This window comes from Miscanthus floridulus, chromosome 3 (genome assembly GCF_019320115.1).
Source record: "Miscanthus floridulus cultivar M001 chromosome 3, ASM1932011v1, whole genome shotgun sequence".
In the NCBI taxonomy this organism is placed as follows: domain Eukaryota; kingdom Viridiplantae; phylum Streptophyta; class Magnoliopsida; order Poales; family Poaceae; genus Miscanthus; species Miscanthus floridulus.
Genome location: NC_089582.1, coordinates 28,005,982 through 28,032,890, shown reverse-complemented (window position 1 = coordinate 28,032,890; position 26,909 = coordinate 28,005,982). Strand labels below are relative to the sequence as shown.

The window sequence follows — 26,909 nt, the reverse complement described above, 5'->3', positions numbered from 1 at the left end:
CAAGTGTATGTTGATGATATCATCTTTAGATCATCAAATGAAGATTCTTACAAAGAGTTTGATGAATTGATGTCGAAGGAGTTCGAGATGTCAATGATTGGAGAGCTTACATTCTTTCTTGGTTTTCAAGTCAAGCAAATGAGAGGAGATTTTCATCTCTCAAGAGAAATATACAATGATCTTCTCAAGAGATTCAAGATGGATGAATGTAAGTCAATCAAGACACCAATGCCAACTAATGGACATCTCGACCTAGATGATGGAGGTAACACGGTTGATCAAACTCTATACCACTCCATGATTGGTAGCTTGTTATATTTAACTGTATTTAGGCCTGACATCATGTTTAGTGTGTGTATGTGTGCTAGATTTTAAGCTAATCCTAAGGAAACTCATTTGAGTGCCGTTAAAAGAATCCTTAGGTATCTTAAGCACACACCAAGCATTGGCCTTTGGTATCTCAAAGGAGCTATATTTGAATTAGTTGGCTATTCCGATTTAGATTATTCCGGTTGCAAAGTTGATAGAAAGCACATCCGGAGGGTGCCATTTGCTTGGTAGATCACTTGTGTCTTGGTCCTCCAAGAAACAAAATAGTGTGGCTTCGTCCATCACCGAAGCGGAATACATTGCCGCGGGTGCTTGTTGTGCACAAATACTTTATATGAAACAAACTTTGCTAGACTATGGTGTAGTTCTAGAAAAAGTACCTCTTTTGTGCGACAATGAAAGTATAATAAAACTTGCAAATAATCCGGTTCAACACTCTCGTACCAAGCACATAGATATCCGACATCATTTTCTTAGAGATCATGTTGCAAAGAATGATATTTCACTAGAAGGTGTAAGGACTGAGGATTAATTGACGGATATCTTCACTAAACCACTAGATGAGGTGACTTTTTATCGATTGCGGAATGAGCTCAATGTGCTTGACTTTAGTAACTTCACTAAAAATTTAGCTTATGTTGTCCCTTGCATTGCATTGTAATATACAACATGTTTAATCTTTGGTAATGCATATAGGGCTTGTCTAACATGGTTAAGATAACCGCCGTAAAGCGTGTGAAGAAGCTTAACCATGGATCAAACTTGACAAGCAACTAGATTTACTTTCAAGTATTGCATTGCATATGCATGAATGTTGCTTTATCGTTTATCTTCAATTGCCCTCTTATTGCCTAGTTTCTTAAAAAGAATTATAGCCTAAGGCAAAATATTTTTGAAAATTTTGAGGGATTGAGAGAGGTCACTCACATCAGTCCCAATTGGTGTTTATTTGGATCTTATTGAAGTTGGGACTTGATTAGGAATAGGCAGCACGAAAGACTTTAAAGATTTACTAGAAAAAGAGTGATCGGACGCTACACCGGACTCTGATGTCCAGCATTCGGTCAGTTTATAGGAGGTGAACCTGCTGCGATGGAGTGACTGGACTCTGTTGTTCAGCGTCTGGTCAGATGGTGGTTCAGCATCCGATCAAACAAAGGCAATCAAGGCAGTGAGGACCGAACTCTGGCTACATCCTATCGGGGTTCACCGAACATGTCTAGTCGTGGCTCCAGAGGTTTTGGACCTCTCTGGAGTCGACCGGACTCTGGGTGGTAGCGTACGGTCATTACCACTGGAGCGTCTGGTCAGTAGATAACGTGTGGGATTCCAACTCTTTTCTCCATTTCCTTATCTGTCATGGTGGGCCAACTCATATAACCGTAGCGCCGCCTTGACCTAGCCCCACATCCGCACCGACATCGCTGAACCCTAGCCGCGCTATGCTCCACACCGCCGCTTCCCACGCTGCTCCCTTGCTTGTGCCTCGGCTATGCACCGCTGACGTGCCAGCACTGCTCCCGCGCTCGCACCTCCATGCCAGCACCGCCGCACAGCTGCGCCTCCTCACACCCGTGAGCCGCCGTGCTGCACCGCCGTGTCCACAACCCGTGCCATAGCTCGCCCATGCCATGCCCTAGCACCATCGTGCTTGTTCCCGCACCGCCTACAACACCACCTGAGCAGCCTCTTACGCCTACATCGTCGCAATAGCACCACCAGAGCCGCCGCCTTTCCCCAATAGTGCCACATTCACCGCGTAGTGCCAACCCTAACCCTAAATTGCCATCTCGATGGTTCTCCATGATCCGTTCCTCTGCTTTTCAGATCACCGATTTGTTAGGTAGCAAGCCCTTGATTCCAATTTTGTATCTATTGCTTGCTTTCTTAGGGTTTCGTATCTCTGGATATATTGTAATTATTCATATATATTCAATCTATTTTAACGTGTAGCGAGTCAGTGCTTCTGAAGTCTCATTGGCAGTTGACAGTTAACTCGGGACCAAGCTCGTGAGTACAGATCGAGGCCAAGCCTCGGAAGTGATAGTTGGCAGTTGATCTTTGTTAGCGGCAGTTGTTCTTTTTAGATCCATCAGATGGCTTGTGTCAAGAATGTCAGAGGAGGTCCCAGTGATGAGGATCCGAGGCCCCCGCCTCGCTAGCTTGCAGATACAAAAGGCAAGGCGACAAAGAAGCGCAAGTACCCTGATGCAGATACAGTGAGAGCAGCCGTAGTTGCAGAGGCCACAGAGCGTGCAGAGAGAGGAGGTGCTAGGAGTGGTGTTGTTATTGTAGATCAGCTTTCACCAACACAGAGGGCTACACTTGAGCAGGTTGAGCGCCGTCATGGTGGTCCAGCTGGGACTGTCATGGTTGGAGGATGGCGTGTCGCTATTGATGAGAGTCAGTCTCAAGGGGTGCCACAGCAGCAGGCACAGCCAGCAGAGCATACTCAGGAGGGAGAGCAGGCCGAGTGAAAGCTCTAATTTGGTTTTGGTTAATTGATGAAACCCTATGTGCTAACCTAGTTTATCAAAGTGATTATGAGATAGGTAGCACATTCCAAGTGGTGAAGAAAATGAAGATCATAACATGATGATAGTGATGCCATGATGATGATCAAGCGCTTGGACTTGAAAAGAAGAAAGAGAAAAACAAAAGGCTCAAAGCAAAGGTATAAATGGTAGGAGCTATTTTGTTTTGGTGATCAATACACTTAGAGAGTGTGATCACATTTAGGTTTGATAGCCGTACTATTAAGAGGGGTGAAACTCATATCAAAATGCGGTTATCAAAGTGCCACTAGATGCTCTAACTCATTGCATATGCATTTAGGATCTTGTGGAGTGCTAACACCCTTGAAAACATTTGTGAAAATATGCTAACACATATGCACAAGGTGATACACTTGGTGGTTGGCACATTTGAGCAAGGGTTAGGAACTTCACCAGCGGAGTGTCCGCCCATAGAGTCCGACGGTGCCACTGGCGCCCTAGACAGAAAAGATGGAGGTCACTATAAGTGACCGGACGCTGGTCATGGTAGGACCGGCGTGTCCGATTAGGTGAAGCATGAAGATGCTAGCGTCGGTCTCTGACCGAATGCTGGGTCACTTAGTGACCGGACGCTGGAAGGTTGCGTCTGGTCCTACTAACGTGGCAGCACACAAGGGAGTTGTCATGTGACCGGACACTAGGTGTGTCTGGTCGAGCATGACCAGACGCGTCCGGTCATAAAAAGTCATCTCTGGATGCTTACTAGAAACGACCGGACACTAGGGTTCAGCGTCCGGTCACTTTGAGCTGCTGCATCCAGTCATCACTTGACCGTTGAGATTGGGCGATCAACATTTGAAGAGAGGGGACACGTGGCATGCATCGCGTGACCGGACGCTGAGGTCCAGCGTCCGGTCGATTTGACCAGAGCGTCTGGTTACCCCATGTTGTGCCTAGTGAAGGGGTACAACGGCTCTATTTCATGGGGGCTTCTATTTAAGCCCCATGGCCAGCTCAAGCTCATTCTCTTGGCCATTTTGCATTGACATAGCAACCTTGTGAGCTTAGCCAAAGCCTTGCCACTTATCTCCATCATTGATTCATCATCTTTGTGAGATTGGGAGAGAATCCAAGTGCATTGCTTGAGTGATTGCATCTAGAGACACTTGGTGTTCGTGTTTTTGCTACGGGATTCGCCTGTTGCTCTTGGTGGTTGCCACCACCTAGACAACTTGGAGCAGCGAAGGAGGATTGGCACGAGTTGGTGATTGTTCGTGGCCATCTCTAGTGATTGTGAGGGGATTTGTACCTTCCCCGATGGGAGTGCCAAAAGGTAACTCTAGTGGATTGCTCGTGTCATTGAGTTATCTCACTTGTGGGTAGGTTCTTACGGTGTCCAATTGTGTGGACGAGGTTTGTGCAACACCTCTTAGCCGCCGAACCACCAAGTGTTGGTCGACACAATGGGGACGTAGCGTGTTGGCAAGCATGTGAACCTTGGGAGAAAATTGGTTGTCTCTTACCCCTTGGTATTCTCCTAGTGATTGATAAAGTATTCATCTTGTGATTGGTTCACTCCTCTACGCGGCAGTACTATCACCTCACTTACTCATTTATATTCCTGCAAACTAGCTATATCAAGCTCTTTAGTGTAGCTAGTTTTGAGAGCTTGCTTTGTGAATTAAGTTCATCTAGTCAAGCTCTTTAGTGTAGCAATTGTGAGAGCTCTTAGTGAGTAGTGACCTAGTGGATTGTGTGCCTAGTGATCATAACAACTAGAATTATTGGATAGGTGGCTTGCAACCCTTATAGAGCTAGAGCAAGTTTGTATTTTGCTATTTGTTATACTAATAAAATTGCTCTAGTTGATTTGTAGATTTTAAATAGGCTATTCACCCCCCCTCTAGCCATATTAGGACCTTTCACCGAGGAGACAGAGCAGACACCTCAGCCATAGTTACGCCACTCTGGTCGTACCCATACTCCAGTCACACCGAGGCTAGAGACACAGCGGAGGGGTTCTCGTCCGCCTCCTAGACCACAGGGTCCGCCTTCAGTGCCTCATCTAGATTTGAGGGCCACCACGGCCAAGCAGGTGCAACAGCTCAGATTTGTGGACTTTAAGCAGTGGTTTCCACCAAGGAGAGATGATCGAGCTTTAGAGGGTTTCTACACACCATAGCAGGAAGATTTTTATAATGCATATCTTAACAGTGGGGCAGTATTCATATCTAAGAGGGTGTGCAACATTGCATCCATTGTAGCAGTAGCAGGAGAGCATATTCACCCTTACCTATCTTACTTGCTAGGGCTGACAGACTTACTTGGACGGATAGGCTTATATGTTCCATCTTGGGTCTGTGAGTTCTATGCTACACTCTAAATTGACTCACAGCATAGATTTATATACTTTGCATTCAGAGGCAGAGATTATAGGCTGATGAGCTCTAGGGTCAGAGAGATACTCAGGCTTTAGGAGTAGCCCATCTGACTTCATGAGGTTTACTATGGACAGACAGCGCCTCCCAGACACCCTCACAGTGGTCTTGTACCCCCTATAGATCTAGTCCACCATTGCTTCACAGAGCCTTTTGGCGAGGGGTTGAGTAGGACACCCAGTGATCTCACTCCTACTGCTAGAGTGCTCGATGCTATTATGAAGAGGACACTACTTCCGAGGATGGGGTATCGTGAGGGCTTGACTCGCATACAGCTATGGCTACTGAACTCTCTGATGTAGTAGACTATGTTTGACATTTGGGATCTTCTTCTATCAGAGATGGAGGATACTATTACAGAGGGGTTTAGGGGTCACAGATAGCTACCATATGCTCACTGAATTACATTCTTGATCCACAGGGCAGTTACTATGAGGCCACCTGAGATGCTGGTAGAGTATAGTGGTGCTACTACAGAGTTCCCTGCATACAACATGACACAGATGATCCGCCATAGTGCAGTGAGGACACCCAGCCAGCCGCGCCATCATCTAGAGGTGCCAAAGACTGCAGCCCAGCAGGATGAGACCATCAGGGGCATAGCAGCTACTGAGGAGGAGCAGTTAGATGCTCAGCAGGAGGGGATGGTTGAGAGCGACCCCAGTGATAGCTTAGATGATGACTACCACGATATCCCTCAGATGTCTCAACGACGACTTGACTATGAGGCCGGTAGCTCTAGTTTAGCTCCACCTACACCACAGACAGACCCCGCTCTACTTGCTATCCTTGAGCAGATGAGGTAGGATCAGGCTCGCCAGGCTTAGGAGACTACTGCTATATTTGCATAGTTTTAGACCAGGCAGGATGAGTTCTAGCGACAGCAGCAGGCGATCCAGCAGCAGCAGCAGGCCATGCATCAGCAGCAGCTTCTCATGCAACAGCAGCTACTTGGGTTTATGCAGCATGTTGTGATAGCTATTGGGGCTCCACCGCCACAGTCTTCACCCCAGCTTGGTTAGCCTATCACCACTTCTATGACTCCAGCTTTCTAGCCCAGTGGGCTTTAGAGTCAGGGACCGCCAGCGCCATAGTTTCCTTCACCTACAGAGCAGGTGTCCTAGTGGTTTGCTTCACTAGTGCCAGCCCCGCAGTTCACACCTCTTCATATGGGCTTTACTCCGCCTCGGAGTTCGTCAGTGCTCACCCCAATTTCCAGGAGCCTTGGTGCTTCATTCAGTGAGTTGACAGGGCAGCCTACACCGCTAGAGCTACATGTCCTAGGTCCTTCCATAGTTGCACCTATTACTGGGACTATAGAGACGCTCCCTTCTTCAGTTGTATCATTAGAGTAGGCAGCACCAGTTCTAGATCCGACCCAGACCGCTTCAGCATCGCTTCTAGCTACAGAGGGTCAGACAGCTCAGAGCTCAGGATCAGATGATGATGGCACATAGTTCTAGCTCACTCCTCATACCTCTATGCCCGACTCATCCGCTGCAGCCCCACCAACCAACCCTTAGGTTTTGGTGTTTGACGCCAAAGGGGGAGAGGGATCGAGTATGTTAGTCTTAGGGGGAGCGACATATTTAGGGGGAGTTTATCTATTACATTTGGCTTTTTATGCGTGATACACTATTATGCATTCGTGTGTTTACTTTGATGCATCGAACCATATTTATGTGATAGTGATATCTACATGATCATGATATTATGTGATATGTGACATGTGTGCTCTCTACTTTGAATTATTTATATGTCATATCACCTGTGTTACGCTCATTTGCATTGCTCCGCGTTTTACTCTAATGCAAATGAGCTTTATTACTTGTACTCATACTTATTTCATATCTTTGGAGTATATTATGTTGGCTTGGGTCATATAAGCTTGCCTAACTCTTTTGTTCTTATTGACAAAAGCTTATATGAACCAAGCATGTTAAAAACCTCATCTCTTTCACATACTCGAGGTGGTATTATCATCAATCACCAAAAAGGGGGAGATTGAAAGCATCTAGGCCCCTAGTTGGGTTTTAGTGATTAATGACAATACGTGATTACTATGACTAATGTGTGTTTTACAGAGTCAATTAAGTTAGGTCACAGTAATGGAGATCGATTGGGCTATCATGGTGGTCATGCCCCTATGATGGAAATCGTTTTGATTTTCAAAGGATGGATGACAAGGTTAACGATGGACTAGTTCTAAGTGTCGTTTGGTGTTGAGGAGACACTTAGAGTAGTTTAGGACTTTGTTTTTCCTTTGGTCACACTATTAGGGGGGGTATGGATGGGTAGCTTGACCTAGGTGAGTCTAGTGAGTTAGGTGTGGTGCACACTTGCTAAATCTAGCACTAGGTAGCTCCTGAAAAGCCCTTAGATCCATTGGAGCAAACTTCATTCATGTATGATTAAGAATTAGAAGTGAATGGAGGGTCAAATACTGACTGGACGCTAGTTCCGATGTGACCAGATGCTGGCGTAGAGTCCGGTCAGTTCATTTGATTAAGGTGATTTCGTCTGGTGCGACTGGACGCTGAGAGGTGAGCAACCGAACGTTGGGTGCCAGCGTTCGGTTGACTCTAGTAAGGTTCTAGAGAGGGAAAATTATGACCAGACACGTCCGATCAGTGCTGACCGGACGTTGTCCAGCGTCCGGTCACTACTTAAACACTAGAGTTTAGGGAGAACTGACCGGAGCGTCCGGTCACCCCACAGAGGCACATAACGGTTCGTTTTGAACTCGGGTGTATAAATACTTCCTCCATTCATGTGAGGGGGTACTTTTGCTCATTCCAACAGCTAAGGAACACCTTTGAGAGTGCCAAGAAGAGCAAGGTCCTAGTAAGGTGATTGAGATTTGAGAATCCCAAAGAGAGCCCTCATTAGTGAAAACAAGAGTAGCAAAGTGTGCATCCACCCTTCTCATTAGGCTTGTCGTGGTCAAGTGAGAGTTCGTGCTTATTACTCTTGGTGATCGCCATCACCTAGATGGCTTAATGGTGATCGGGAGCTTGGTGATCATCCGACGGAGCTTGTGGATGACCTAACTCAAGTTGTGAGCGGTTGTGGGTGATTTACCGCAACGGAGTGTCAAAGAATCAACCCATAGAGAGCACTTGATCCTTGCGTGGATCAAGGGGGAGCTACACCCTTGCACGGGTGCTCCAACAAGGACTAGTGGGGAGTGGCGACTCTCCGATACCTCGGCAAAACATCGCCACGTTCCTCCTTCTCTCTTTACTTTGAGCATTTACTTTGAGCAATTCAATTCTTGTCATTTACATTCATAGAATTGCCATGCTAGAGTTGGATTGGAACATAGGTTGCTAAACTTTTGTGCGGTAGATCAATAGAAATACTTTCTAGGCACAAGGGGTTAATTGGGCTAAACGTAGGACTTAATTATTGCAAAGAAATTTAGATTTAGCCCAATTCACCCCCCCCCCTCTTGGGCATTTTGATCCTTTCATGTGTGAATAAGAGGGAGTGAGGGGTTATTTATAGGTTGAGAGGAGGAATGGAGGCCTCTCAATGTGCCATGCCAGCGATCCGTGTGTCTCTTCACCTCAGCCCTTGGATCAAATAGTCATAAGATGGATGGTGGAGATGGAGTGGAGTTGTGCTTCCATGCATGCCAGTACTATGTTAGTGAAGTGATAAATCACTGCTGTCCTTGTAACTAAAAAGTCTATTTTTATTGTCTAAAAAGCCTTTATTCGTTCACTATTACTTGAAAAGCCTAGATTCATCTACAAAGCGTCTATACGATATGATTGGACTATACATGTTCTAATGAATTTACATTTAATCTGTGTACTACATTTGTGCCTTTTTAGTAGTGTAGAATGATTAATGATTCACGAAAAAAAATCACAAGAGTTTCCCTTGTTTCAGGAGCATCTACAGTTACAAATAGAGACATCATTATATAATCCAAACATTTAATAATCTAGAGAGCACAATGCAACCACAAAGAACATCACAATCAACATAACATGTCATGCATAGTCCAAATAGTCCACAATGTCTATACAGTCCTAAATAGTTACAGGAAAGTAAATACAAAATCCATAATAGTGCATACTAACATCTACCACAACCCTCACAGCCTCCTACTCTTACCCTTACCCTTGTGACTAAGAGTGCTCGTACCTGGAGTGTAAGGGTTAGGTGGACAGCGTCGCCTAGTGCCTGGAGGCTGTGTAGGCTGAGTCAAGGGAGCGTCATGGAGCTGAGAGGGGGCCAAGCTCCTCATGCCTCTAGTCCATGTCGTCATCATCCTCGTCCCCGTCCCCTATAGCTACTTGGCTAGAGGAACCTAAGCCTCCTCTGCCTGCGGAAGGAATGTACACATCTTATGTCATGTTTGTCCTGCAACCACAACAAGCAGCCATACAGCGTAGCCAACATGACAGCCTCTGTTGTACAAAATTATGTTAACTAAAAGAATCTAACGTATTAATAATATGTTTGAAAGAATATTTTGAATCTTACATCTAGGAAGCTACGCATGTAGTCATTCCTGACTCTCGGCCAAAAGCGCTCAATTTCTTCAATGGAGCATTTGAGTGTATTACCCTAGAACAAAGTTCTCAGTAATAATACTTCTAAACAAACATCAATAGGTTTTGTTTTCTTTTGTACAAGAATCTAACGTATTATAAGGATGATATGGCTCGAAGGTGGCACTAACTAAAATAGATAACTCTAATGCCTAATATATTGGTATGCAACTTAATGTAGAAAAATAAGTCAATTGACTTACCACTCTGTCCAAGATCTATCCTGCCTCCATCTGCCTTCCTACACGAGTAGATTGGTCGTACGCCGTGTCTTCATCCTCAGAGGACTCGATGTTGGTGTAGTCATCTTCTGTTCACTGTACCCTCAGCCTGCAACGTGTCACATGCTGGTACCAAGCTTGGTACCGCCTAAACTCACGGTTCATGTGCAGCTTGTTGTTCTTGTCCACGTTGTCGTGCATCTTCTCCCATTGCTCAATGTAGAACTGATGGTGCTTCTCCTAGTCAAAAATCTTTCTGTTCTTCTGACGATCCAACCTGCACGTATGTCATCGTTACTTGAATCAATGTACATGTCACCATATTAATAGAAATGGACCATCACGAGACATTTGAAATAGCAAAACACTTACATGTGTAAGTCAACGCAAGTCGAGAATGGAGCCGTAGGCCAAAGCTGTCTCACTCCAAATTGGTGTGCAACTCTATCTGGCGGGTGGAACTCGACATCATAAAAGCATATTAGAGGGCACCTCATTCTATAGAAGTCGTCGTCGAACCCACAAATGTTGCTCAACTAAAAAGGAAGTCTCCCCTCTCAATCGTACGGCTCCTACTCCACCTGCAATATGTCCAAACAAGATGTTAGATGGTAGACTAATCCATTTCAAACTAGCATGGGAAATAAAATTTACTTACACTAGACGCCGTCAGCGTGTCTAGCTCGTTCGTGAACTCAATGTACGCCCATTCTAACCTCACGTACAAAACCCTGACCTGGTCCCAATGGTATGCCCACGTCGGCTACCGACTTGGAGGCTGACCTTGGAACCACTCATGATGAGTTAAAACCTCTGGACGGCCAACTGGAAGACGAGCCCACATCCACAGCTGGAGCAGGTACATGCATCCACCAAGTGACGTGTTGGATGAAGTTCGACGACACCCCACACATAGCTGCTGGTATAGAAAACCCAAGACTATAGAGCTCTAGCTGTAGTGACCTGTCTAGTCCTAGTCACTGAGGTAGTGGACCCACATCTAGGACGTAGTGTCACCCGTGGCATCGGGGAAGAGAACGCAAGCAAACAGGTGTAGGATTCAAGCCCTAGAGTAGTACCCAATTGTCTCCTCATCTGCCTCCTCGAGCACTGTGTGAACTCTTGCCGGAGCTAGGAGATGAGAACTCTAGAAGTACGAGTCCCTTGCTCGCTAAGCTCACGCCCAAGGAAGGCCTCCACTCGTGCTCTCCAGCCTTTTGACCTACACTACCTGGTGACTGGGTTGCCATGAATCCTCAGGCCTAGCATCTTTTGACAGTCCTAGAGCGTGACTATCATCTCCCCAAAAGGTAGGTGGAAGCTATGAGTCTCCGGCCGCCACCTATATTTTAGACAAAGCAATATTACATGTCAAAAAGGCAAGCACATGAACAAATGGCCATGAATGGAGGCAATGATTGAATATAATACCTATCAACCAACGCCGTTATGGCCGCTGAGTTGAACTTGGGCAACCCACGACGAACCTGAAAAGAGATGACATCTAGGCCAGCTCTTTATAGGAAAGGAGTGTACCTATCGTCGTACCGCATGTCCAAGAACCCATTGTGGGTTCTAGGATGAAGGAGCAGAAGGTCCTACATGGAATAAAATATAGTCTCCTGTTACTTCATGAACAAATGTACGCTCACCAAAATTTGAACAAAACGTATAGATTATTACCTGCCCCTATGCTATGAGACGTCCTCGGTGGGTCACCTCATACGTCGGGTCGAGCAGGTGGAATTGCGCCATCCTAAAAAAAATTAATGAATTAGAAATTCAATATACAATGAAACATGAACTTAGAAATGTATAAGTAATTGACACAATTACATGCATAATTAATTAAATGAATTCAACAAATATTAAATAATATAATCAACCAATAATCGCACCTCACTAATCTGCCAATGGCAACTTCATGAATTGTGGCTAGATCTATCACACTTGCCGCACTCGTATTGCTCAGGGTTAGTAACAAATGGGGTTCCTCTCCCACGCCTCGTTCTTCTGGGTATCTGATCCATAACCATCCTGTGCCTCATCCTCTTCATTGATCCACGCTTGTTCCAATGGTAAGCTGGATCTGTAATGTACTTCGGGCCATCATATGGAGGCCACTCTCTAGGGTCCTAGAAAGGCACGAAGCGGGGGCTCCATGTGTGCACAAGCATGTCGACACTAAACTCGTGAGGTATCCTGCTCTCGATATTATAGTTGCGATGCCTAGCTGCTGCCACCAAATAGGAACATAGAAAGTGATACTGCCTTGGTTTACCACAAGTGCATTTGAAATCTTGGAGGACAACAACATGCATCCTTGACTCTCGGACCTCGCCATCGGATATTGTGGCGCCCCTATGCTCGACCTGATAAGTCCCTATGGCGTGGTCAAAGCATGTAACCTCATGTGTGCCAGCCCTTTCATTTGCCTTCTCTAGGTGTGCGTTTAGTTTCAGAGCCCATATCTCTCCATCACTCCACAACTTCAATGCTTGTGCGTGTCTATCATTAAACCAGGCAACAAGCTTATAGAAGGTGAATTGAACAATTGCATTCATAGGCATACCACGTATCCCCAATAACAACTTATTGAATGACTCTGCCATATTGTTGCATTGAAACTCATACCTCCATCCACCGGCGTTGTGAGCTCTCATTCATTTCTCTAAATCCCTCATTAAACCTATGAGCCATTGTCCACCTTCTGCATTTGATGCGGTTCTGACTTGCTCCAACTTTTTCTAAAAGCACTTGTCCTCAAGCTATCAAGCAGCCTCCTAGAATAGATCAAAGTTACCCTTCATACTATCCTTTCGAAGTAGATTCTTAGCAAGGTGCTGAGTACACCAACGATGGTGCAAAGGTGCATACCCCTCTATCTGCTCTCACATGGCATTAAGTATGCCCTGGTGCCTATCAGATATGACGCCAACCTCCCTACCAGGCCCAACCACGTGTATCCGGACTAGCCTCAAGAACCATCCCCAACTGTCATTGTTCTCCTTCTCAACCAAAGCAAATGCCAAAGGAACCAATTTGTTGTTCGCGTCATAGGATATGGTTATAAGAAGTGTGCCCTAATATTTGCCAATCAAGAATGTACCATCAATGGAGAAGATGGGACGATAGTGCCTAAAGGCCTCGACACACTGAGGGAAGCACCAGAAAGCACGAAAGAATATCTGCCTCCCATCCTTCCATGCATTTGGTTTTGGGATGTACTCATAATGCATGCCTGGATTCACCGCTTTGATTGCATTGAAAAGTACTAGCAGCTGCTTGTACCCATCCTCCCAGTCCCCATATATCATCTTCCACGCTTGTTGCTTAGCCCTCCAAGCTTTACCATAAGTTATCATATAACCTCCATACAATGCCTCAACGGTCCTGATAATTATCCTCACCTTCATGTTGGGTTCTCCCTACAATATTCCCATCAACCGCTTAGCAATGAGGGTAGATGTCAACTGCTGATGCCTCAGTGTCAGCTCATGGTCAGCACAATTGTGTGGCCCAACAACTTTTGTGATCTTTCACTTTCCGGTGACCTTTTGCTTCCTTGCATAAACCCTCCATGGGCAGTGTTCCTTGTCACACACAACTGTGTAACGGCGCTCCGCATATGAATGCAAGACCTTGTAAGGTCTCTTTCGTATCACTGCAAACGCCTGCAACCACCTCTTCAATGCAGGGAGGTCATTGAACACCCTCTCATTCTCAATTACCATGTTAGGGCCAACCTCAGGAGCTTCTAGGAGCTCATCATCACGTCCTTCTACACACGCCTGATCGAAATGAGCAAGATCGCTGAACTCGTGAACTCTTGGATCACGACGACCGAGAAAGATACGCCTCAGCATTTCAACATCACTCTCTGTCAGCTCTCCAACATGGCGATCATCATCAGAATCAAGAGCCCTTGCCATCTCATATGGCTCTGAATCATGCATAATTTTTATACTATTGGAGCCACAGAATCCATCTCCAAAGTGCACTTACGCAGCAACAGGGGGCACATCCACATTCTTAGAAATGTCTCCTGCAACATAAGTAGAGAAATGAGGAAAGAATGAAAAAATGGATGTAAGGAAGGGGGTAAGCTCCCAATAACCATGCGGCTAAGACACTTGGATAATTCTGTGTTAAAGGGATCTCATGAGGAGGATCTGCCACAACAAAATGAGTCTGACAAGCATCTCCAACTACCACATTGGGGGCAGATTAAGCATCGAGAACAGTAGGTGCAACCTCCACATCCATATCAGGTTCTGAGATGGGAGGGTCGATGTGAGCCTGTTGACCCATTGGTGGGGAAAACGCATGAGGGATGGGATCAACTAACACCCGACGCACGACCACGTCCAAACATTGCAGCTGGCTCTTCATAGCCGATCTCACATAGTTCTCTCACTGATCCACACACCCAATTGGGATCATTCGCCTAAGAATGTTGGGAGGAGAACCTATGTGCAGTACACCCTCAACTGCAATGCCATCATCTCCAAGGCAATGTAGCTCCTCCCGTGCCCTTGCAACCATCTCACTAAATGAAGACCTATCATTGAATAGCACAAGCACGCTTTGCATGTCAACAAACTCAACATATCCATAGCAATCGTATTTAACGGTGCCTCCATGATATATGGTCACTAGGTTGTCCATCTAATTTAAACACATAACAAAACACATGTGCTTTAGTCCAAATTAGACGATAGATAGTACCTAACAAGTACTTTCTAACTATAAACTAAGTAAATAAGATAATAACTACATACATAGATACAGTGTAGTAACTAAATAGCTAGGTCCTATTTAGTTAACTAAATATGTAACTACCTATCTAAGTAGCTATCTAACTATATCTATGTACCTATATATCTATATTTCTATCTATATACATATATATCTCACTAGATCACTAACTAAATCAACTACCTGAGTCATCACATTAACTAGTAAATAACAAATGCAAAAACTACTACACTACAATCAAAGCTAACTAAGTACGCACATTGTAAATTCACAATTTTTACCTATTCGACGACAGAGTCGCGGACGTCGACGGAGTCACAGCGGACACTGGCCGTGGGTCCTGTCGACGAGCCAGGCCGGCGATGGCACGGTCGGACGTTGCAGGTGTCGGGGACGACGGGGGCGCGTCCGACGATGGCGATGGCGCGTGGCGAGGCCGGCTCGGCGGGCGCGGCCGAGGCCAGCGGTGGGTGGTGACACGGTCACGGTCACGGCACCAGCGCGGCGGGGCGTGGCCAAGGCTGCCGCGGTCGGCATGGTGGGCGAGGCGAGGGCGCGGCGTAGGCGGCCAGGCGTGGGGTGGTCGCGGGGAACGGCGAGGGGACCGGTGCGGGCGGCCGGGCGCGGGGCGCGGCGAGGGAGAGGGCGCGCGGGCGCCTGTGGCCGGGTGCGGGAGAGGGCGTGGGCGGCGGCGGCGGTTCGACGCTCGGGCGAGGGAATAGCGAGAGAGAGAGGGAGAGGAGAGAAAGGATTGGGCCCATACGTAGGGCAGGCTCGGCGCTAGTCACCCTGGCACCGAGCTTGGCGCCAGGTTGACTGGCGCCGAGCTTCCCTGCCATGTCACCGCCACGTTGGCCCCGTTCGGCTGGTAGAATCTTGGCTAAAACTGGCTGGTTGTGTGAGAGAGAAACAATTTGGCTGGATGGGTGAACAGTGTCGCGTGAGGGTGAGCCAGCCGGCTGGTTGGTTTCCTCAGACCAGCGAACAAGCCCGTTGGGTTTGAGCCCAAGAGCTCGGCGCCATGGCGCCGAGCAGTATAAGCTCGGCGCTAGCAACTATGGCGCCGAGTTAAGGATCTAGATTTTGAAATCTTTTCTCCAAGGACATATTTATGAATAATTTTTTTAAAAAAGGCTAAAAAATAAAAAATTCGGTCACAAGCACTACATGACAATTGTGTCTTATCCATATAAATGTTTATAAATCAAAACTTTAAGTATCATGTATTAGATGAGTTTTATTTTATAAAAATACAATGTTGCCTATTATAACCACGTGTGTGTCGCACATGCATGTCCATTAGTTTAACCAAATATATAAAAAAATATGATTTTTGCTATTTGTCTGTCAGCAGATTTTTTTTGCGTTGAAATCTGTCAAATTATGGACCATTTGATTGTGGTTTGAGATCCGTGCAGCATCTGACCTCAGTCTTCTGGATTATTTGCGCTATTGGGTCCGAACCACACATCCAGAACCCGTATACAAGGAATTTTTTGAAATGCGTGCCTCTTTTCTTTTGCTTCCACCGTGACCTGCCGACTGCCAAATCTCTTCCAGTTTCTCTCTAACGCTCACCTCGCCCCTTCCTTTTCCCCTCCAGTCTTCACATGCAAGCACCTCTCCCTTGATTTCTCACAAATCAGAATATGAGGTTGTTTGTCCCCTCTTGTGGTCTTAAGTTTTTTTGTTGTTTGATTTGGATTTTCTCGTTCCCGATTACATTTCTTCGTTTTGTTCTTTTTCCCCTGCACACAGGTAGAGATTCTTATGTATTGTTCGTCTCCTCTGGTCAGGGGGCGATTCGTGCTTGCCAGTGGTGTCCGAGCTCGTCGCACGCTTCCTTGGAGGTCTCCCATCTACTCCGAGCCTGCTGTGTCCGTGCGCCTCGCCGACCGCCTACCCCAGACCAATCAGGCCCTGCTCCACCCAAGGTATGTGCTACTTGCCGCCATGGACGCCATGGATGGATAGAGCTTGTGCTCGTGTTCTTTCTTTTAGGATGGATGGATTCAGTTCTTTTTTTTGTGTGTGTTAGATATAGGCTTATATGCAGGTTTGTTTGTACTGAAATTAATGTTGAGGTTCGGTGTCTGCTTGTTGAAGCAAATATTATTATTCTAATGTTTTCTCCCAATTTGTTGTGCTTACGGATGTGAAAGGGAGCGTTGGGGTTGGATCCCATTGCGTGCTATTCACATGATGTGAGATTTGTGTTCCTCGGATTTTGCCCTTCTCATGTTGTTGGGGTTAATTGCATTACAATTTGATCAATCTGGTGGAGATGAACAGGCTATCCATTTAGGTTATTTCCTCTGCTATTCCTTGTTTTTCTCAGTCTCAATGGGTTATGATTCTGCTTGTATTGCTACTTGTTCTGTTAATTGAAATGTGCGATCTGAAAATTCTATTAATTTGAAGTCCTCCTTTTAGGGTTTAATAGTTCCTGCCATAACTGGTTTCATTCATTTGACTCCCTATTTTTTCCTTGAGCTAACCCTTGTTGTAGTGTGCTTGCTATAGGTCAGATGTTTTTATTTTGCATTGGTTTTCATGCTGACCTTGTAATATGTGGCTTCATTACTACTTTAGAAAATGTCCATGAAGATGATCCTTTCTTTCTATCTACTAATCTGACTAATTTTTCATCAACTTCATTTTCTGAATTTATATTGGCTTGTGTTGAGTATGTACTGAAGAGGGCTATGGCTCTTGCAAAAATTTGATGTCAGGGCTACTGAAGTATTTGGCAAAGTTGTGTACAGCTATGTAAAATTGGTCAGGGTCACATGGAGCCCTACAACAAACATTTTTTGTGCTATCCGTATTTTTTAGCAGTTTTATTCTAATTTTATTGGCTGCACATGTCTACATTTGTTGTACTCCTTAAGTTCTGAAAAAATCTGAGTTGCAGTTTATGCTGCCTAAGCCGTTGTCTTCTTCGGATGAGACTCATGTGCATGACCTGATTCTTCTTTAGTGCTCTGTTTTCTTGAGATGCCATAAAACCTTTTCTTGTGCAGCTCCATGCATGAACTCTGCTCTTGATCTTGCACACTCATTTTAGGTTTATTTAGCAACTGCATTCAGTTAGTCATTCCCCCTGTTTGCATTTAGTTGGTTTGATGTCTTTGAATCTTGTTATTTGGTGGGTGCTCCTTCATTTCCCCCCTATGCAGGCATAATTCTCACACACGTTCGCTCTCATTCCCCTCATGTTTGCTCACATTTTGAATGTGTTACATATTTTGTGTCTTATTATTGGTTGATTCTGCGGGTATGGATTGATCCTATGCTTGGGATGTTTTCAGAGATTCAGATTTAAGTTTTTGTGGCGATGCCTAGACTGGTTGCACTAGTAGTCTGCTTGTGGTGCAACTTGTTTTGTTAAATTGTGTGGTCTGAAAATTTTCTGCCTTTTGAGCTACCTGTGTTGTTACAATGTTTTTTCTTGTGTACATTGCATCAGTTGTGGTAGGTGTTGTTTTAGATAGTTTAGAGTAACTTCATTATCTTATTATATATTGCCTTGTATTAAGTATACATTAAAGAGGCTATGGCTCTTGCAAATAACTGATGTTAAGGCTGCTAGCTTGTGACTTATTGACTGTGCAAAGTTGTTGACAGCTACGTAAGATGTGATGCTACACCTAGAAAAAAAGATGTGACTACTGATTACTGACTTTCTACTTATGCCTCTTCACAGAAAAACTTTTTATGATTGGCCCGACCTATGAGGAATGATGTTGTCACGTTCAGGCGCTGTTGGGAAGGAGGCATAAGTGACAAGAAAGTTAGGCGTGCCTTGGCACAGAATAATGAACTGACTGCCAGACAAGGTTGCAGGCTGAGTAGAGTGTTTGGTGTTCCTTTGCCATGTCTTCCCTTGCATCATCACCTTGCATTGTTGCTTGTGTTGTTGGTGCCATATCTTTTCTGCACATAACATGTTCCATGCTTGTATCCCACTATTTTTGGTTTTGTGTGTTGCAATGGGAAAATCAAATTCCCTTTTCTTGTGTGTTTTTGAATCAGCATGGAAGCACTTACACTTTTTGCTTGCTTGTTGATTTATTAGTTATTAGGATTTATTTGGGTAATTATGAGTTTTTGTTATTATGATTTGTAATGGTGAATTTAGCTGAGTTGAGTTTTAGAATGCGTGTAGTTGTGTGTGTGTTTTTCTTAGCTCAGCTGATGTTTAGAGTGTTTTTTTTGTATTTTTGTCTTTGACGATTGCGTGTAGTTGTAATTTTGTTGAAATCAGATGTGTAATTATGCTTCTGCCGCTTCAGTTGCTTTGCTGCTTGAACCATACATCTATTGCCTATATGTCTGATTGGGGTTGCTTTGGATGTTTTATTGTTTTTGTGATGTTTAGAGTTGATATAAGCCTCTGCTTGTCTCTGTTTTTTTTTTGCATGTTTGTTTCTTGGATGAAGGGCGGGCCTGGTGCAAGTGGTAGAGTCTTACCGCCTGTGACTGGAAGGTCCCGGGTTCGAGCCGCGGTCTCCTCGCATTGCACAGGCGAGGGTAAGGCTTGCCATTGACACCCTTCCCCAGACCCCGCACAGAGTGGGAGCTCTCTGCACTGGGTACCAATATTTTCAGGTCGTCCGATTAATCGCGATTAGTCGTCCTGGTCGGTCCCTGGTATTCGATTAGGAGGACCGACTCGATTAGCTCGACCAGAAAGCTAGTCGTCCGACTAGGACAGGGACGACCAGTTTGGTTACTCTGTTTTTGGGCCTGTTTAACTGGGCGGACATGTGGGACTATTGAATGTCAATGTTTGTGACTTTGTGTTGAACACTTTAGCTTATCTGTACTGAACTAATTTGGTTATGTAATATGCTGGCTGTGTGGCTGCTATGGTCTGCTAAATGTTAGTTATTTTGCTACTACAGCAGTGCTGCTGTTCAGGTGCGTCAAGATCAAGACTGCATTAGTGTCACCAGCTAAACACTAATGCAGTCTTGATGCTTGCTTTATTGTGTATACTATATATATAGGTATATGTCATGATATACATGGACGACTAGATGGACGACTAGGGTCGACTAATCGGCCTGGTCGACGACCAATCGCGATTAGTCTCCTGGTCGGTCCCATGGCGACCAGACGACCTGAAAACAATGCTGGGTATGCCCTTTTTTTTCTTGGATGAGCACTGTGTTGTTATTTTTTGGGGCTTTTTTTAGGCTTCACTGTTTTGGCTGTGGCAGGTATGTGTATTTGTCTTTTGCCTTTTGAGGGACCAATAACCAATTGTTGTTGGATATTTTTTTTTTCTGGGATGTCCATTGATGTTTCTGACTTATATGTGTGATGTTTATAGTTGATATGAACCTCTGCTTGTCTTTTCTTTTTTTGTTGAGTTTGTTAGAATTTTTTGGATATGAATTGATGATTGCTTTCATGGATAGCTGGTTTGTGGCTAGCATATTTTGACAGTTGACTGATGTTGATTTTGTTTTTTATTTCTGATGTTTAGTTTTCTCTAGGTTGGTTTTGACTTGCAAGTTGAGTTGCTTCAGTAATATGCATTTTATATGTGATGATTGCTTGCAAGTTTGAGGGTTTTTTATTTGTATTTCTGTTTGGGTTTGAATATTGCGTGTAGTTGTTTAATTGTTTAAATCAGGTGCGTACTTTTGTACTTGTGCTTTTGCCGCTTCAGTTGTATTAATTTTTTTGGAATTGTGTTTTTGTTTTGAATATTGTTTTTTTTTATTTTTACTTGAGGATTTGGTGGTGCGCTGTAGGTTATATGAGTTGTTTTTTTAGTTTTCAGCTAGAAGTGAATATGCTAATAGATGTTATTTTGGTCGTGTTCTCATCCTTTGGTTTTGTGTGATTTTGGTCAATTTCTTCGCTTCATTTTTGGAACTAGTGTCCGTTACTTTTTTCTCCCCTTCGTTTCTTTTCTTTGCAAACTTTTGAGCAGGATTACCATGTTGTGTCTGTGTGGTATGGGAGGGGGATGAGCAGCGGTTTATGGTTGGTTTTCAGTTGCTGATGCTTTGGATTGGTTACGATTTTGGACTTTTGCATGATTTGCTTGTGTTTTTTTCACGCTGATGGCGCTTGCTTGAGTATTTGTTATTTGTGCTACTTGGGTATTGCATGATGGTCCTGTGGCCTATGGGCCAAAATACTTATTACGTAGATGAAAATAAGATTATGCTGCTACAATGTCTAAATATTGTATGTTACACTGGCCAGGCATAATACATAGTACATCTTCCTGTCAAAGTAACTGACTAGCATATTGTCTTGGTATAAAATGACTCTGTTGTTGGCACTATTAAATGTGATGACATGACAGTAACATTTATTAATCACTAATGACATCAACCATTTACTGTGGCATATTCATAGCTCAGTTACTTTGTTTTGCTATGTTTTTAAAATTAGTCACTGCCTTCATATAGTCATAGCATTTTTTATGCAGGGAGCTCTACAGTAATCATATCAGTGGCACATACCTAGTGAAGTTGGTAATCTCACAAACTTGGTCAGTTTTGGATTTGTACTTGAACAACTTCACTGGTCCAATACCGGATTCATTGGAAAAGCTATTGAAGCTGCGGTTCTTGTAAGATTTGATTTCCCTACTATTCACAGTAGTAAAACCTGTTAGAGTAGGAATCTTTTGGCTTTTGCACTCAATCTATCTTAGTCATCGTTTCTTGCTTCATGCCGTCTACATGTGTTGACCAATGGAGATCACCTATGACTTTGAGATTTCACTAGGCCACATGCCCACATACATGGTAGCTGGTTAGGTCAAGAACGTCGCTGCCTAGTCTTTGGGTCCCATACTCCCATTGGAAGAAGTTAGATTTTTCCAGGACAGAGTTGCTCTTCATGGCAGCATTGAGTGATGCCTTGTGTTTGAAAATGACTCTTGCCGTTGTATATTTTATAGTTAAGATTATTTATATCCAGCAATCTGTTTATGATGTTTTAAGTTGTCTATCATCTTGTTAGAGTTTCAACTTATTATAATTTCTAAGTTGTCTTCATCATATTTTATTTCATTATGTTTTATGAAATTACCTGTTGATGTTTCTAATTTGACACATCTTTTAACTTTTGTGCGGGGCATAGGCGTCTTAACAACAGCAGCCTTTCTGGTTCAATTCCAAAATCATTGACTGCTATTACTGTACTCAAGTTCTGTAAGTATTTGTTTCTCAGTTTGCATTCTTAGTTTCATTTTAACTAGGAAATGTAATATGGAAATTAAATGTTCTATTGAATCACAGGGATCTGTCAAATAACAAATTGTCTGGAGAAGTTCCATCAGCTGGTTGCTCCCTTTTCTCCACCTCCATACAAACCCTCCAACCCCTGTGCAATCACCAGGTGATTTATTCAGATCGTCTAGTGAAATCCTCGAGTTCAATAGGACCTTTTCTACCTTGGTCAGATTTATGTACCTCCAAAACAACCATAATGATGTCTAGTCTGGAGATCAATAAGGAAGAACTGCATTTTTCCCGAAAATTAAGATGAAAATAATAATTCGTAATAAGGAACCAGGGCTTTACAATTTTGGTACTATGATTCTGTGCTGCACTATTAGGCTGTGGCTCAGTCATATGTCTATGTTGTACTGCTGACAACTGGCTATAGTGACTAGTGAGATACTGGGATAAGACTGGAAGCTACATGACCTGTACCTCGTTTTGACATTGAGAATCTCTTGTGTGCTGCAGGCATGCAACACAAGTCAATAAACTACCTTATCTTTTTTCTTTTGTCCCTATCCTGCATTAGTAAGACAATAATTATGGGTATGGAACATATGATTTTGCTGCTGACATCTTATTTTGTGCAGGAAGTAGCTCTTCCAGTACTGGAGCAATTGCTGGTGGAGTGGTTGCTGGCGCAGCCTTGCTATTTGCTGTTCTGGCTACCGTCGGAGTTGGCGCGGGTGGCGATGAGGCGGCCTACCGGCCTCAACTTGCCAGGTTACGCTGCAGCTTGTGCGCGTTCTGGTGGTCGTGCGAGCACCTGCGAGCTGCAGAACTTCCTGGGGCAGTAGCAGCAGGCGAAGACCGCATGGAACCTGGGCGACGACCAACGGCGACGGGTGCAGCTCTGACATCTTATTTTGTGCACGAAGTAGCTCTTTCAGTACTGGAGCAATTGCTGGCGGAGTGGCTGCGTTATTGGATTTTGTTCTGCATACCCCGTACCCGTTAACTGATCTTTGGCTAGTTTTGTGGGATTCGACAGATTTGTTGATACGTATATCTGTCAGATTTTGTAATGATCTGATTGGTCAAAAAACTGACAGATTTTGACAGCACAAATCTGTCATCAGATGTCTAGACAGACCCAAAAAATATTAATATTTATGATACTAAATAAGTGTGACCAGTTTCGTTATCAAATATATTTTTATCTACTGTCTTATAAATATTATATACTTTTTTTATAAATTTATCAAACTATAAATAAATAGTATGAATAAAGATAGAAATACAATTTCAACCTTTTTAGAATGGAGATGCTATTCCAATAGCACTAAGGGAGTAAGGGTATGTTTGTTTCAGTTTTTTGTTGGCTTCTATCAGCTAGAAGCTGAAACAAACAATCTAGCTGTTGAGCTGGTTTTTGAAAAGTTAGAAAGTTGGCTTGTGAGCAAATAAACTAAAAACTGAAAAGCATATTTCAAGTAGCTTTTTTGGTTTCTGGTGTTTGAGAAGCCAAAATTTATGACAGCTAATGGCGGTTTTCGCTTCTGATAAAGTGATGGTTCTGTCGGTGGCAGTTGCTAAAGCTGCACACACATGCCCAACATTTCGTGCAGCCGTACCAGCTAATTTGAACAGCCACATGGCAAAAAAAAAAAAAAAAAAAAAAAAAAAACCAATAGCCAAAAGCCAAAAGCCAAAAGCAAAATAGCTAGCTTTTGTGCTAAAATTTTCAAAAAGTTACAGCTCAAACAAACGTGCTCTAAGAGTCGCGTCCTATTAACAATCAAATAGACCACATAATTGCGCAGCTAGCTAGTACATTATTACATTTTCTATTATATTATGTAATCTTGTGTCAGGACCAATATTAGGGTACTCGAAGAGGAGCTAATAACCATCAACATTGATTCATTCGAGCAGTCAAAAGCGCGACTGCAACTCCAACCGAGCCCCAGATGCGCAAACTCCGCCTCGTCCAACCTCTGAGGGTTGGCTCCACCTCGCCCGACACTGAGGCCGCACGCTCCGCCTCGCCTGACCCTTGGGTCTACAGTTTGCCTCGCCCGGCCTATGGGGGAGGACTCTGCCTCGCCCGACCCCGAGGCCGTGGGCTCCGCCTCACCCGACGCCATACCGCCGCCAACCACTCCAGGCCCTACCGAATGGGCATGGGTCAAAGCTCTGACACCAGGGAGGTGACCGGCACGTCCTGATCTAACCCGTGGCCATGACGGACCATACCTAGGGATTCACATCAAGAACAGCATCGGGCGTACCGGTGCTGTTCTGCCTAACCCTCGTACGGGCACTGACAGGCGCGTCAGTTCACCACGACGTCCGCCAGGACGGAGTGGAACGCCGTGACCGAGAGACGACGCCTGCGCATGGCGCCAGTTACGGACAGGGCCGCGACGTGGAGCTATCCCTGTTGACATCTACAGGGTCAGTGGGACCCGCGTGAAGGAAAAGAAGGACCCGGCGATCCTGGAAGACTTCTTCTCCTTCTCATTCTCCTCTTTTCCCTCGACTGTAACCCGTGCTTTCCCTTAGCCTATAAAGGGAAAGCAGGGCGTCCCATGAAGGGGACGGGAAAAACGCCACTCGACTCTCAACTCGACTCGAATCGATCGCATCGCAACACACGACACCGATTTGGACTCGAACCCCGAACCGATTAGAACACACAAGCACACAGCCGAGAAGCGACCGAGCCCTCGGCGCCCGTTCGCTCCTCTCACCAGAGACTTGGGACATGTCCCTCTCTCGACCGTTTATAACCTCTACTACGAACTTTCAGTGCTAGTAACACGAGCAGCAGCAACGAAATGGATGTAGGGACATTCTGCCCGAACCAGTATAAACCTCGTGTGCTCTTAGCACAACATCCGGGCCAGACACGCAATATTAGAAATTTACTTGTTGGTGGCAACTCAAAACACCGACACCTTGCTTCAATTTCTTTAATGCTGGTATAGGTTAATTGGTGGGAGAACCAAATGGCCCAAGAAGAGAGGGAGGGTTTGGACTGTGCTTTAAAAAAGTAATGCATAAATTAAAACCTAAATCTATCATACTTCCATCTTAATCTCACTCTAAGCCTAAACAAGCCTTAATCTCGCACTAAACACTACGTAAGCAAATATGTGATCAATTAGCACAAAGTGGTGGCATGGAATGCTCTCAAGTGTAGCAGCAAATTTTTCTCCTCTTCAATGTACTCCAGCCCACTCCTAACACCCAAGCAGGGATGGAGTTTAAATAGGCCCACCAATCTCAACTAGCCATTGTACCTCTACCAAAAAAAATGCTAGATCATCCGGTGCATACAAACTTTTTCCACCAGTGGTGGATCTAGCAAATAGGTTAGGGGGAGCTTCTTCCATTATCTTTCATCTCTAGCCCCTCTTTTTAAGCTTCCATGGATACTAAATTGTAGGGGGACTTAGGAGGGGCTCGATTATGCTTCGAGTAGTGGTAGCGGTGGTTTGAGGCCACCCTTCCCTGGTGCTAGATCCGCCCCTGTTTCCCACTAGCTTTTGCAACAGATCTACTTAGGGCAGTCTCAGTGGGGGTTTTAGGAGACTTTCATGGGACGAAATAAGCTGACAAGTCATAGTATTGATGAGTAGAGATGATAAAAGAATGAAATGAGTTTCATAGAAATAAAACTTGTCTACAGAGCGATTGCTACAAGGTTGCGCCATCTAAGAGATCGACTTAGCGCCCACACTCACCAGCCTCATCGACTGTCATTTCATTTGCACGGCAACGGTCACTTCTGCCATCCCCAACTGGTATTGGATTAGACAGATCACCGGCGGCCTTACCGCACCAGTGATCCAGGAGTACACATGGACATCTAGGATCATGTGCGGGAAGTCCAGCTGAACAACGCCGATGACACCATGGTTTTTGAAGGTGGTCTGCGAACGGAACATACTCCACACGATCGGCTTACAGAGCGCTTCACTCGGCTTCGCACCGCCCCATCCCTGGCTGAAAAGCGGATTTGGGGCACCTAGGCTCCACTACGGGTCCAGATCTTCCTCTGGCTTGCGGTGCGTTGAAGGCATTGGACTGCGGACAGGCGACTCCGTCATGGCCTCGACGCGCTTGACCACTGCTTCCTATGCGACAAGGAACTGGAGACCATTGACCATATCATAGCATCGTGTTTCTTCTCTAGACAAGTTTGGTGGCGCATCCTGGCGGCCCTAGGCGCAGACACTTCCCAGGTTGGCAAGGAGACCCTCTTGTCGTGGTGGAACTCATGGCGGACGCACTATACAGGAGACAATGCAAATGGCGGGGGGATGACTCATTGTTCGCGCTCGTTGCGTGGGAGCTATGGAAGGAGAGAAACGGGAGATGCTTCTGCGACAACTCATCCATGGTCCTGCAAGTCCTTGCGCGCTGATCAGGCACATCGTAGACCAATGTATCGATGTCGGGGCGGCTAAGTTAGGTTGTCTTTTGCGTGAGTAGTGGCCATGTACTCCATTTCACTAGGCGGGGATGAGCTTATTATAACACCCTAAGGCCCCCAGAGCGCCCGATCAGTGGCGCGTCGTTGTAAAAACTCACTTTTCTCGATCTTAATACAATGATGCGTAAATCTTTTGCGTAATCGAGAAAAAAATATATGAGAGTTTTGGAAGCTGGGACATGAAAGGCATGCCTTAACATTATTAAATATTTTGGGTGAATACTCCGGTGATATGACCAGATTGTCCGGGGCTTGATCTTTTTCTACCGCTTGCCAAACTCGACCTGTTGAAAAACAATATGCGATATTCCTATGCTCACAAAGTCACAGTGCAAATTAGTATGATATATTCATGAGAGATAGTATATGCTGATATACAAGATTTTGTAACGATTTACGCACAGA

General features: G+C 44.8%; 1 protein-coding gene across 1 annotated transcript in view; it reads left to right on the top strand.

Moving 5' to 3' along the window:
• LOC136541507 (uncharacterized) overlaps positions 1-23,179 on the top strand; it is a 37,426-nt gene extending 14,247 nt beyond the window's left edge. The window contains exons 5-9 of the mRNA XM_066533426.1: positions 16,604-16,741; positions 21,262-21,405; positions 21,921-21,991; positions 22,079-22,178; positions 22,654-23,179. Of these exons, the coding sequence (XP_066389523.1) occupies positions 16,604-16,741; positions 21,262-21,405; positions 21,921-21,991; positions 22,079-22,178; positions 22,654-22,660 (460 nt within the window). The 3' untranslated portion in view covers positions 22,661-23,179. The remainder of the gene's footprint in view (positions 1-16,603; positions 16,742-21,261; positions 21,406-21,920; positions 21,992-22,078; positions 22,179-22,653) is intronic.
• The last annotated feature ends 3,730 nt before the right edge of the window (positions 23,180-26,909 follow it).